Source organism: Scomber scombrus, chromosome 12, assembly GCF_963691925.1.
Source record: "Scomber scombrus chromosome 12, fScoSco1.1, whole genome shotgun sequence".
Taxonomy (NCBI): domain Eukaryota; kingdom Metazoa; phylum Chordata; class Actinopteri; order Scombriformes; family Scombridae; genus Scomber; species Scomber scombrus.
In genome coordinates this window covers 6390258-6404589 of record NC_084981.1, presented here as the reverse complement: position 1 = coordinate 6404589, position 14332 = coordinate 6390258, and the positions used below count along the sequence as shown (strand labels likewise).

General features: G+C 39.4%; 1 protein-coding gene across 1 annotated transcript in view; it reads left to right on the top strand.

Moving 5' to 3' along the window:
• LOC133992271 (cilia- and flagella-associated protein 46) overlaps positions 1 to 14332 on the top strand; it is a 57769-nt gene that overhangs the window by 22098 nt on the left and 21339 nt on the right. Inside the window, exons 21-38 of the mRNA XM_062430990.1 lie at positions 772 to 882; positions 1695 to 1876; positions 2267 to 2398; positions 3098 to 3263; positions 4194 to 4260; positions 4556 to 4694; positions 4808 to 4991; positions 5339 to 5492; positions 6383 to 6597; positions 6706 to 6828; positions 7088 to 7249; positions 7491 to 7639; positions 10001 to 10099; positions 12306 to 12501; positions 12818 to 13018; positions 13113 to 13219; positions 13421 to 13603; positions 14174 to 14312. Coding sequence (XP_062286974.1) covers positions 772 to 882; positions 1695 to 1876; positions 2267 to 2398; positions 3098 to 3263; positions 4194 to 4260; positions 4556 to 4694; positions 4808 to 4991; positions 5339 to 5492; positions 6383 to 6597; positions 6706 to 6828; positions 7088 to 7249; positions 7491 to 7639; positions 10001 to 10099; positions 12306 to 12501; positions 12818 to 13018; positions 13113 to 13219; positions 13421 to 13603; positions 14174 to 14312 — 2709 coding nt within the window. The remainder of the gene's footprint in view (positions 1 to 771; positions 883 to 1694; positions 1877 to 2266; positions 2399 to 3097; positions 3264 to 4193; positions 4261 to 4555; positions 4695 to 4807; positions 4992 to 5338; positions 5493 to 6382; positions 6598 to 6705; positions 6829 to 7087; positions 7250 to 7490; positions 7640 to 10000; positions 10100 to 12305; positions 12502 to 12817; positions 13019 to 13112; positions 13220 to 13420; positions 13604 to 14173; positions 14313 to 14332) is intronic.

Below are 14332 nucleotides of genomic sequence, written 5' to 3'. Positions count from 1 at the left end.
GAAGAAGAAGAAATACAGTAAAATTATATCATACTTTTTAATGCAATCACGTTATTTTCCAATCCACAAACACTATATCTGAGAATCCAATGGAAACCATCCTGTATTATGGTGTACTCACAGCTCCTCCATAATGTGCTTATATTATAAGCTTACATTGCTTGACATTTTTAATCATCTCTCTGATGTTGCAGGCGTTATTTCCTCCGTATCCACATAACAGCATTGTATCCACCGCTCAGCGATTAGGCCCGGATGTCACATTTCCCCGATCATACTCGTTTACAGTAGAACAAAAATATATAGGGAGAGCACTTCCGCGATTTTTCAGTTAAATGGACTGTTTGATTAGTCACCATAATCCTATGACCATTCGTCAGTCAATAATTTCCTTCCCCTTCATAACGTCCCCTTAGCCCGCTTTGAGTCACAGCTTAATGACATTTGTTTCTTGCCAGGCAAATGAAGAAATACAACGTTAATACAAATGGGGGTTTATCTGTAATTGCAATCAATAAATCATTCATCAACTCATTTTTCCACACGATGGCAAGTCATACATTATCAACTAAGCCATCTCCTGCAGCATTTGGGCCACGTACAATATGATAATCACACTGCAGGCCCATGTATAATTTATGAGCAAATAATAATACATGTATATGTCTTTTCTATAATTAAGCATAAGGGATTGGTGTATATTCAGCAGAGGACTGCACAGAAATGTTCACTAAGTATTGTTCTCAAACCCCCCCCCCCCCTGCTTTGCAGTGTAAGAATGAGGAAGTGTTGGCGATGACACGTGTGCTGGTTGGAGTGGAGATGCTTCAGTGCAATAGGATCCTGAGGCATATGGAGTTCTCTGTTCCCAGCTTCTCCACAGTATGTACTCCTCCTATGTTCATGTTTTCCTACTGTGGCTAGAGCCCAGATGGCAACAACAGATGCCGAGATGACCCATGTGCCCTCCGCATCTCGTCATCTGTCAATATCTTTGAAATAGTGTAGCCGCCTCGATTATCACGCTTTGGTCAATTATTGTCAGTTTTAACTTTTTTTGTTCCTTTTCTCCACCAACATTTCCTTTCATTGTCTCTCATCCCTCCTTCCCATTTTTTTCTTACCTCATTCCTTTCTCCTCATTTCCATTCACTCCTTCCTTCTGTCCTCCATTTTTTGCTCTATATCCCTCCTCTTTTAAATTCCATCCATTCTTCCCATGCATGCCCCCATTCATTCACCTCATTCCTTTTCCATCCCTTATTCCCTCCTACTTTTCCTTTATACCCGTACCCCCTTCCTGTGGCTCCCTCATCCTTTGCTTTCCTTCACTTTAAAAAACAATCTCCCTCATCCTCTCTTCTTCTTCTTCTTCTTCTTCTTCTTCTTCTTCTTCTTCTTCTTCTTCTTCTTCTTCTTCTTCTTCTTCTTCTTCTTCTTCTTCTTCTTCTTCTTCTTCTTCTTCTTCTTCTTCTTCTTCTTCTTCTTCTTCTTCTTCTTCTTCTTCTTCTTCTTCTTTTTCCTTCTCATCATCTCTGCTCCATCATTCTCTTTGTCACTCTCTCTTCCATATGTTCTCACATCCCCCCCCCCTTTTTTTCTCCCTCCTGTCTTCACTCACACTCCCTCCTTCATTTTGCCTCACCACCTCCATTTCCCTTCCCTCTGCCTCTTCTCTTTCCTCACCTTTAAAGCTGGTGAGCATGGCGTCTGAATGCAGCTGGAATGACGCCGTGGTGGAGCTGCAGGTGTGGTGCCAGCTGGCTGCCTTCTGTCACAATGCCAAGGACCACAGCTTGGTGTTGTGCTGCACCAAGAACGCTCTGCAGCTGGAAGAAGTAGCAGCAAAGTGCCTCAGCACCATGCCTTGTGTTTTGTGAGTGTTGTTAGCTGTTTAAAGTGTATTTGAACACTAAAAGAATTTTGGGGAAATGCTGGGCCGGGTTTGACATATTGTGAAGTTGGTCTGTTTTAGTCTGACTCTTAAAAATATGCAATAGCACTTGATATGAATATGTGTGCTTTGTTATGGAAAACACTCAAGTAGGGGCGGGTGAGATATTTGCATGCAGAGCTCTCTGAGGAGGAGGTGACACCTTGTGCACATTCCAGAGTATTGCAGTTCACACCAATGAACAAGCAATTGCTTTTTTGCCTGAGGTTGCAACATTTTAATTGAGTTGGCTTTTCCTATGGTATCAGTGCTGTATTAGGTTTGATGGATTGATTGATTGACTGATAACTAATGCATTTTTGATATCCCTAGGTATGGCTCGCCTGCAGTGAATGAGATGCTGAGCAGTGCAGCCTGTTTGAGGGGTTTGAGCTTAATCCACGAGTCCAGTGGAGATCTGCACAGTTACAGAGAGGCTATGAACATGCTTCTGTCCAGTGTTAGGTACTGTCACAGTACACAGTGAATCTATATGCTTTGGTACCATACAGTCTTGTTTATCCTGTTTCCAACTAGTCCAAAATGCAGCAGTGAAAGTTTTGAGGAGATCAAAAAAGAGGGACCACACGACTCCCACTGAAAGGTCTTGCTCCCCTGTATATACTGTAATAGAACTCCTGTCCCCATATCCCACTGGCAGAGAACTGATGAGACTTCTGTCTATCTGCAGATCCAGGACGAGGTGTTATGTGCTGCCCCAAAACTGTGAAAACCCCCCGCCCCAATCCGATTTTCCCCCACTATCGAGACTTTCAAGAATAATCTAAAATCATACTTCTGCTTACCAACTTTTAACTTTAACCTAACAAAAAAATTAAAATTAAATTAAGTTAATAAAAACCAGCTCAGATATTTCACCTGAAGTTTCCATAGGTTTGTGCTTTTCTAGTGAGCTGTCTCTATTACTTTTATTATTAATGATGTTGTAGTAATTTTTATCATCATTCTGATTCCTCTTTATTGTGTTTGTTTTAGCACTTTGGACCAACTGTAAAGTACTATATTAAATAAAGTTGGAGTTAAAGTATATATTGACTAACGCCTTGGGCAGCAAAAGATTAGTTTTCCAAAAACACATTCTAAATGTGCTCTCTATGACATTTAGCAACCTTATATCTGCTTGTTACCTTCTCTTGTCCACAGCTATGCAGAGAAGGCTGAGAATCCAGCATTATGCGTCACAGCTGCCAGGCATTACTGGAACACTTGTCTACCTCTGACGCGCACTTCTGAGGAAAGAATGCAGCTTAAAGAGCCCCTGGAGAAGATCCTGAACGCCCTGATCCATACTAACACCAAACATGCAAATGTATGAGCCACCCTTTACTACATTCACACATTTAAACACACGTTCAATCTATATACTGTATGTTCTAGCAGTTTTTCATGTTGGCATCATGTGTGCGCCGATGGCTGGTAAGATTCCAATAACTCTTCCTCCAAACACACAGTCCGCCCCTCTACAACGGGTAATGCTCCAGTCCTCTGTTATTATGCGCCGTAGAGACAACATTATCTCCCATCACAGCATCAGACAAGTCTTGCATGAAATGTTGTATGTTTAATCAGGCCCAAAGCTGACAAGACAAAAGTTCAGCCAAAAAAAAACATTAGGGACAAAATCAAATAACAGCCAGAATCTACTTTTCATGTCCTTTTTTCTTTTTCTAGTTTGTCCTGTTTTAAGTACATTAGTTTGGTTGCTATCAAACTAGTAAGAGTAAAGTAATATAAGCAGCAGAGTTCTCAAACACTATGCTCTGGTGTATTTAATTAATGATGTAATTGATTTTTTTTTTTTAAATCCTTGAGGGTGCTGCAGGGGAGATCTTGTTGTTGTAAGGATACATCTGAGCAGCCTGTGGACAGTAATCCAGTCAGGGAAATAAACAGTAGTACAACTGCAAAATAACTTAAAATCCATTATTAAAGACAGGATACATGAGAATTCCGAATGATGTTCAATTTATGGTGTATTTTTTCAACTTGACATCATTCTTCAGCAGTGACAGTACTCCACCTGGGAAACTAAACCCAGTAATGTTCAGCCACTGAGTGTAAAAGGGACTTTAAAGATAAGGGTGCAAGGTCACACACAGGGCAAAGTCGGATGGTAATGTATCTCATACATCAGTGAGCTTTCACTACGATCAACCATCCACAACGACCAGCAACTTTCTCCTATCACTCTTGTAGCGACTCAAGTATTAATCTTTTCCTCCTTCTGTTCCACAAACAGGGAAAAGTGAAAGGCTTGCTGACCTCGACCACACCTCCTCTTGGGAGTTCAAAAGTTGAAGCATCAAGTAAGTGCTAAAAGGAAACTGAAAGGGTTCATATATAAAGTGGTCCCTTTCCATTTTTGGAGGCAATTTGCACTTATCCTCTGTAACCTCTTTACTGTAAATAATGCATGGCATTAAAAATTAGTTATTCTTGGATAAACAATTACACTTTGGGGTATGTGTATTTATATTTTCATATAGATGGAGTTTAATTTCTTAGATATACATTTATGGCTACATGTCAACACACTTGCATACATTAGATTATAGATCAGTTGTCTAAATAAGTGTTTTTTTGCGTGTGTGCCTCTGTCAGTAGATGAAGATGACCTGACCCTGAAAGCAGCAATTTACAGTTCGTTGCTCCACATCCGAATTGATAGAGCAGACTGGAAGGGTGCACTTCAGCTGCTGGATAAAGCTATTAGAGACATGCCTTGTACCAGACATTGTCTGTGAGTAAAAACAAATAAAATACTGGGTGAAGGAGATGAGAGGGATCAGGCACGGTAGATACATAGGCTAATTACATCTTATTGTCTACTTTGTTTTTTTTTCTTTTTACCAGACCTCTACTGAAGCATCGTATACAGGTGAAGGCACGACTAGGGGAAAGCATACTGCTGGACATGCAGAAGTTACAACATGAAGGAGAGCAGTGCTGTTCAGTCATGTGGCACCGGGCGGCACTGTGTGCTGGCAATATAAACCAACAGCTGACCTATTACCAGAATTCTATCACCTCTCTCTTGGTAATACCTCTGTTCCAGCTTCATTTTGACATTAGTACTTAAACAGATGCTTCTGCAAATTCACATTGAGATATCACATTTTAATTTGTCATTTTAGAGAATTCTAACCCTTAAACTTATCATTTTATTTCCTGTGTGGTCTTTTGGCTATATTCAAAAGTAAGAATGATGCTGTAGCACCATCTTGTGGAGAATTAATATCATTACAGCTTTTTCCAAAAACCTCTGTTGCTGCAGCTATGAAAAGAAGAGTATAATGCTCATATTAACCCATTTCACCCTTCCCCAAAATTGCGAAATATAAAGAAAAATACTTACTTTTTTTCTTTTCTGATATCTGTGACCAGAGTGCAGAGACTCAGTGGCAGAAGGTCAGCCTCCTGCTGGAGTTCGGAGAGTGGCTGTACTGTCACAACTTCCCCAAAGCAAATGCCCAGCACCAGGTTCAGTGGGCCATAGACATCCTGCTCCAAGTGGAAACAAAACAGGCAGAAGGTACAGGTAGAACTTACTGGCTCATCTTGTTCATCAGATTATGGCAGAACAGTGTGAATGACTAGACAGTTTTGTTAATTATGCTTCTGTGCACTCTAAACTCTGAAACTGAGAGAATGTAAAATAACAGATTGTTAGAATTCCCTTTGAGGTGACTATGTAAGCATAGAAAGCACATTTCTCAGGGGGCCCTCTGCCATATGGCTTGAGTTTGTATGTGTGTGGTAGCATGTGTGTACATATGCCTGTATACTTTTATTAGAGAATCCCTGATGTTTTATATCATAGCACTGTGTTTTCACTGTGGAAATAGCATCTGATACCATTTTGTGCCACAGCTTTTTGATCATTGCAGCAATGAGATTTATTGTAACCATCAAGTCTGAACATTAAACCAAACAAATATTGTTCAGAGGAGAAACATCTGACCACAGAAAGACACAGACTCCTCAATGTCCCATGTGGGTACCCACTAATAATAGCGTAACACTTTCTAAAATGCTGCTGTGAGCTGTCTCTTTAGTCTCCTGCTACATGCTGATTAGATATTCCCTGAGAGACAAACTGAACACTCAAATAAAAGAAAAAGGGGAAGTTAATCCTCGGTCAAAAATAGAAAGGAGTGCAATTTTGTTTTAGTGGAAGATTATTATGTCACCAAAAAACACATCTGAAGGTTTTCCCTCTACAAAGGCTGAAAGCTTGATGTGCATAGATTAGAGAATCAGTCCTGTCAGCAAATACATTATATAAACAGGCCAATAAAGTATAAGTAATATTTTGTGTGTGATATTGTATAGTATATGACGAATTATACTTTCAGATCATTATTTATATCTATCCTTGTTCCTTTTTGTCATGGTTAATTACACATTGTGTGTTTTTCCACTATTTAGAGGAAGAGTCAAAGAAGAGGAATACGAAATCTGAGACTCTGATAGGAGTCCAGGGATTGTCATTCACAGAAAATGTGTCTAATCTGAGGGAGATGCGGCGCCTTGACAGCTTGGTACGAGCACACACTCTGCTCGCTGTCATGGCAAACAGGTCTTCACCTGAGCACCAGCTTAACCTGCTCAGAGCCTATACTTTTGTACTCCTAATATGGCAGGTATAGCATCTTTTACATCACCCAATTAATAAAGAAGAGTCCTCTGTTCTTCAAATGCAAATCATGCTTGAGTTGAGTATGGAACATTCACTATGTGTCACTCTGCAGGTGTCCATGGCAGTGGTTTGTGAGATTTCCAGTGAGTTGGCAAAGAGTCAGCCACCCAAACCTCCTCCTTCTGCTGAGTCCAAAAAGGGCAAAGACAAGGGCAAAGGCAAAAAAGGGAAAGATGTAAGTCTTACTGCAAGTTTGTAACAGACAGTTCAGTACAGGTTTTTTACTTTTAAAGAATCATGCAGTTTCATGGAAAGCAAGTTTTAGATTAGCACATAGCACTTGATTACTATCTGGAGCAATGAAAACATCCTTCCTTGACAAGTAGTATTCATATTTAATCATTTTTATTTAATTGTACTTCATCTTAAGTGACTGCACATTAATAATCACAGCACAATACAAAATATCAATTCCCTGTCTCATCTGTTCTCAGCCTCCACCTGCTGAGGAGAAACCTAAACCTGTTGTCCTGGATCAGGCACTTCCTTCCACCCCAGAGGCCTGGGCTCGCTACATCTGTCCTGATCAGGCCAGGCAGATATTCAGAACCAACAGTAACCCCCAGTGTATTAATACACACAGCATTACAAAGCAGGCAAGGCTACACGGATCTCCTTCACATTTCTATGAAGTGTCATAACCATCTACTGTCTGTGGTATGGTTTCTGATTTGTTTTCAGCTTAGACTGTTTTTATTGGTTATATAGGATCAAAAACTCAGCTGATAAAAGTATAAAGCATTGCACTGACACGCTTTCATTCTGAAAAGTGGATAATATTAATATGTACATTCATTTGGGTATCTTATCCTTATTTTCTCATATGCTTGGCTGTAGACCCAGAGCCTTTTTTATCTTAACCTGCTGGAGAAGGAGCTCCTCTCGCTGTCACTCGGTCACCTGACGCTGCCCATACTGCACCTCGCAGAGGTCTTTGCTCATGATCTTTTGGATAGGAGGAGCCTCTCTGACCTTTACCGACTCAGGTAAAAACACTGATAGATGAATATTTTGTATTAACATCTCCTTACATCGAGACTCATATAGGTCTGGCTGAAGTCACTTGTCAAAAGGCAGATTTTTTTTAACCTGTTAAAAACAAGACACAGGGCTCCAGACTAACTTTTTTCACCACCATCTTGTAACTGTTCCACTATGTAAACCGTTACAAAAAGTTGTTTCTTTAGTTTGTTAATATCATCTTTAGTTGTAAGTTGTTAGTGGAATAATGGCACCATTCAAATGTTGAGGAAATTATATTTATTTTTTCATCATTCAAACAAACAGGTTTAAAACAAAATTAAAAAGTTATCTGTAAACTGTAAAAATAAAATAAAAACGATCAAAATAGAACAGAATTGGGGGGGGGGTCCTCAGTCTTTCTACTGAGGACTTCGTGCCCTGAAGCCACTAATACTATAACATTACTATTGGGTGTGTGTTGTATTGATATGCAGGGCAGACTTTATCATCCAGTAAAGTAGACAACTGCCTGGGGCACCTAACTAAAGGGGCCCCAAACAGCTATAGATTTATTATAATGTTTAGATATACAAATTATATTTAATTATGTCACTATTCTAACTCAGTATACATCAAAATAACTTGCATTAAATCCCCCAAAACACTTAACAAATAAAATGTGATGCATTCAGCATTATATGAAATGGTTAGACTTAAAAGTCCACCTTGAGCACAATTTCAGTAAATTCAAAAACATTGTGTTGATATTACCTTTCTTCCGGTCTTCACTTTTAAGTAAAACTTTGAATGCAGCACTTTTACTTGTGCAGTATTTTTACTGTGTGATATTAATAGCTTTACTGAAGAAAGAACGATTTGAAACATTCCCAGTTAGAGAAAGGTTGAAAATAAGACTGCCTGTGGCCCCCAAATCCCCAAATCCACCCCTGTTGATATATGAGTGTTTTCTTTAATGATTTAGAAGATTAAAGATGCTGCTTTCAGTAATTGTAAACATTTGCATGGTAAAATGTGCCTTTGCAATATAGTTTCTTATTTATGCATTATGTATGCAGCCTGCTGCAGCAATCTCTCTCTATAATTGTATAACTAATTGTCATTAGTATTTGTATGTTTCTTAGTATTCCCTGCTGTAACTCTTGCCTGATGAAAAATTAAATTGTCCTCTTTGGAGCAGCAGCAGACCACAATTCTGCTCTCTGCTATGTTCACATTTTAGAGAATGTAACTAATATGAGCAGTTGTGAAATAATATTCACCACCACCACCCATCTGTTATCAGAATGTTTTTTTATGACTTTTTATGACACTGTGTTTGATCCACAGATTAACCGCGGTGCCCGCAGATATTACTGCATCGGTGGTAACTGTAGTAACAGCATGCTATGTTGTAGTCAGTGCTCAGTTCACTTTGTTAGTTGCTAAACTATACTTAAAATAAATTAACAAATCAATATAAAATCTGTTTAATCTGAGAGGCTACAAGGCAGGTAGGAAAAGGAAATGACATTTATATGCTTAATCTATCACACTATTCAGAGAATGGGCATATTTAATTTAATTTGGGATTTTATTCCATCACCTGAACCCTTCAACAGTGAGCCAGGTCAGTTCTTTAAAATGGTTTCTGCTAATGTGCATTCCTTTTACCTTGGAAGTGGGAAGCTGGGAATGATGTCACACCCGAGTGTGTGTCGTTCCAGTTTACAGGAAAACTGGAACGACAGGTAAACCCAGGTAAACCCAGCTCTAGCCAGGTTAGCCACTGATAGCCAATACCAGTTGATAAAAACACATTCGGCTGTATGTTGCGCGGACAAACAGCGTAGCAACATGTCCACAGATAGTTGTACAGTGCTGTGTGTACGACTGATTTAATGAGACACAAATAAGACAAAACTGCTAATAAACAGGATAATGCTACAACTGTCACACTGTTGATACACGGGCAGGGCTACCATCTTGGGTTTTGAGTTTGGGGCTGGTGGGATACGTGCTACTTTCTGAGTTTGAGATCCAATTTTACGGTGCGTTCCAGTGGAAATTTCCGACTGGGAACTCGGAAATTCCAACTTCCAAGTACAACTGGAACCATAATGTGCGTTCTTGGACTGGGATTAAGGACAGCCCTCATGAGATCGTTGAGATTGCTTTTTCTTGTTTTTAGTTATACCACTGTACCAGGTTATGCAGGTGTAATCAAAGAGGCATTGAACTAATGATGTTGCTAATGTTCATAGTTTCCTAATCAAGAAACTTGACAGATATTTTACTGGTAAGAATATCAAGAAAGATAATATATATGTTTACTACTTGGTGGTGAGTCTGTATGGCTCTTGCTGCTCTTTTGTTTTCCCAATTAGAATTGTGAGGACCTGCCATCTGCTGTGCGTGGAGACTCATTCACCATATCACGAGAAGCTCCTGAATTTGAGTGGAATCCAAGAACAAGAACAAATGGGGTACGTCAGCTCAGCTATGAAGATTTAATGTTTGTACATTTTGCTTTAATGACTCATGATATGATATTCATGACTGCAGGTCCCACAAAGCCATCGCTCTTTCCCGGGAGAGAGGCTTTCACAATCAGGTTAGCCTGCTTCTTACTAAATAAATCTCTGCTTTTATTTTTTTATGAAGAGAATAATTGAAGAGCAAGAAATGAGTTTACTCTGGTTTTATTACAGTTTAGAGAATTGGCAGCATGAGTGTAGATCTGGGTGTTGACAGTAGGAATAGGGGTTCACTTGGCAGCTGTCTATGTAAGTAGTGAAAAACACCAACTCCTGAACCAGACAACATAGAAAGACAAATAAACCCAATTTTTTATATAATTGTGATACCAGGAATCAAATGAAAATGTCATTCACATGGTACAACCACTCTTTATTGGAGAAAAACAGGCAACTTTTAGGCTCATATCGATATAACTTTTTCTATTTTCTTTTACATAGTTTCCTGCAATAGCCAAATGTGGTTAAAACCAAGGAGATGGTTCTGGACCCTAGATCAGTGGGGGATTAGAGTTCTGTGGTCATACATAATACACACATCAATCAGGTCTGCCCGTACAAGTATCTCAGCGTTCAGTTGGACAACTTGTTCATGTGGAAAGTTTGTGTTCTCATCTAAAGCAGAGACTATATTTCTTTCTCACGCAGATTTAGTGTGTATGGTGTGGACCAGAGGATCATGTTTTTATTTTATCAGGCTGTATTAGAGAGCTAGTGGCAAACTCAGAGTACAACTAAAAACTAAGCTTTCTCGTCTGGTACAAACCACCGTGAAAGTGATGGAGAGGAATGAATACCAGCTCCTCCAGTCGATATATGAGCAGTCTGTTCTCAGGCAAGCTCAGAGTATAATGACCGACCCATTACATATCCTCCACACAGAATACGAGCTCTTGCCCTCTGGCAGACGATACAGAGTCCCCAGCTGTAAACTCAACTGTTTTAAAAACTCATTTGTGCCGACCTCTATTGAACTTTTAAACAATGCTGCTTGAGGCTGTAGGGTTGTGCAATGGTCTCATGGTGTTTTATTATGGGGGCGTGTGCAATACGTGTTTTATGCAATGTGTTTTTACCATGGGGTGAGTGCAATATTTAGTTATGTGTAATTTATTGTTGTGTTTGTTGTGTTGCTGTTTTGTTCATATGTTGTTTGTTAACTGTGACTGTGGAGGCATTTATGTATGCAGCATGGAGTCCAAGACACATTTCATATCGTAAATGAAAGTAGTTTATTCTCTGATATCAAGTACAAGGTTATTAAATGGATGGCAATCAATCATTGTCGTTCATCTCATCATCGATCTCCTTCTCATCCTCTTTGGCCTCTATAGACTTTTAGACTTTAGACGGTATTGTCCCCAAGGGGAAATTCCTCTCCAAAGCACTGTACATAACAGACAACACTTTATACAATAGCAATACAACAATAATAACAACATAAGGCTATGACTGCAATCATTATTGATAACACTAGCTGAAAGATAGGGGGCAACATTGGCTACAAGACTAAACGGGCTCCAAAATCCCTCCCTTGTTCTTTTCTCACCCTTGGCCCTCATCATATGGTTTAGACCTCCAGAAGATCGAGTGTTTTCTAGGTGTTTGAAACAGACTACTCTATAGTTCACCTGCTGAATGTGAGGGGATGAGTGAGTCTTAGAGGGGGTGGGGCAGGCGGTCAGAAACAACTCTCCACTTGCTGCTGAGGGTCTCATCTTTCCTCAAAATCTTCTGGAGCATCTTGACTTGCTTGACTGTACATCATACATGTAAAGCTCTCCAGCTGCTCCTGCACTTCTGGCTTCACTTTCCACTTATTACCCAGATGACAAAACTATTATACTGTTATACCTTTTCTTTTCCTTTGGCATACAAATTACCCTATGATGTGTGTGATTTTTGATTTCAATATTAAAATCTAGAAGGCTTATTACAGGTTACATAAATCGTAACACAGTTTGGATCCTAACAGGGATTCAGGATGTGTTGGCTGCATAGATTTGGACTCAGTTTCTTGGTAGTCGATGACAAATACTAAAAGGCAGTTAACAATTGAAAGGATCAAGAAATTATTTTCTTTTTTTTGAATATTTTATTTTCACTTTTTTACATTTTTTACAAGAAATTATTTTCTGCCTGTACGTTGTATTAGCTCAGAAAACAATGAGTTGTCCATAACCTTGGTGATTTTCCAGAGAGCTGAAACAGATGAAAAGGCCGGGTCTTGGCAGCAGAGTGCGGATGTGTGTGCTCAGGACATTTGGCTGGACAAAGCCGAGGTTTGCCTCAGCATGGGGCTCTATCAACCAGCCAGGCAGCTCCTGGCAGAGGCCCATTCAGTGGCTGTGGTGAGTTGAAAGAGAACAAGAGTCTGCGCTGTCAGACTCTGACAGTAAAATAGAAGTTGAGTGATCAATCTTGCTAACATTGCATTTAAAACAAACAAACTTGGCATACCAGCTTGAAAAATCTTATACATCTGCTGACAAATGTTTCCTCTAGTTGTGTGAAAGAAAAGGTCAACTTACATTTTACTGTTGATAATAATACCTTCACTGTACTGGCCAGTAATATCTACCCATGAAGTGATTAGAACTATTTAAGGCATTAGTTCTGCTAATATTACTCAATTATGACTGTCTATTTCTGATTCCCTCTGTTCAGGAGCTAGGAGACCAGATTGCCATGGCAAAAAGTTTGCTCAGTATGGCCACTCTGGCTTGTGAGGAGCAGAACCATGCCCAGGCTCTGATCCTACTGGACAAGGCCCAAGCCCTGGGAGGGGATGAGGAGTTCTGGTACCAACTCACCCTCACCAAGGTCAGAATAGTAGTAAGCCAGAAAGACCAGGATGCACAAACTAAGGTATAGAATAACTCACTACCATACTTCTTAAATGACATTTCCCTAATGTTGGTTTAAGAACACAATTCCTGTCATTGTCATTTTCTTTTTACAGATTGATCAGATTATAAAACAAGGCTGTGGGGCTCTGAAGGTGAATCTGGAGCAGCGGTTGAACAGACTCCCAGAACTCACATTCTTGATCACGTCATTAGAGATGAGGTAATGTCACCCTTCTGTGGTTAAACCTGCTGAATGTGTCACATTTTAAACATGTAGCTCACTTTGAGTTCTGTAATGTGTTGTGGTAAAAATGTTTCTTACTTTGCTAAAGGACCCTACACATGAATCATTGGCAATACAGAGATCTCATCACATAACAACCTTAATGATTACTTTCATGTAATTTGTTCTTTGTTCCAGGGGTGCCATTGAATGCATACGTGCCACTGATAGCATTGAACCTGGACAAAGACACTGCACAAAGGCTGTCCAAAGGTTAATAGCTGCCTGTGATAAACTCAGACAGTGTGCCAGCGGTTTCACTAAACTCAACTACAGAGAACAGGCTGCACAGAGTAATGCAGAGTGCGCACATGGTCTAAGGTTAGTCAGGAGGAATGACTCCAAACCTGGATGTAAATGTAATTGCGGTAACACTTTACATATGTCCCTGTATTTAGAATTTATAAATAGTATACAAGCATTTAATACATTTTTTTATAACACTATAAAACGTATAAGCAGCAGATTAATTAATGTATTTGACAGCAACTGTAACCCCTCCTCTGGGCATCTTTAAGTGGAGGCTGATAATATAAAGAATGACAATTAATGTTATAATATAAAATATGTCATTACAGGAAAAGTTATAATTTCTGATAAATACAGTACATTAAAATGTGCAAAAAACTATATACATGATTATAACTACATTGTAGTGTACATTATAGTGTGTATTTGTAAAGTGTTAGTAAAGTAAAGTGAAGCGTAAAGTAATCTGGATTTTAACCTGGATTTTTATTGGTTTTGGCCGATAAATATTGAAAGTCATAAGCACATGAAAGCCGAACTAAAGTGTGATTTCATTATATTCTCAAACACTATTCTATCTTACTTGTTTTCTGTCTCACTGACAAAACAATACTTTGTGTTCTCTACACTACTCCTCTAAAGACTCCTAGCCAACCTTACTACTGATACACAGAAGAAATGGCGCTTCCTGCTCGATGGCCTCTCCAACATGCAGTTTGCGATCACGGAGCAGGAACATGTGGTGCTGAATGCTCAGAGCCTGCTGCTCGCTAAGGAGGAGGTAAATAAAGGGCATGCATA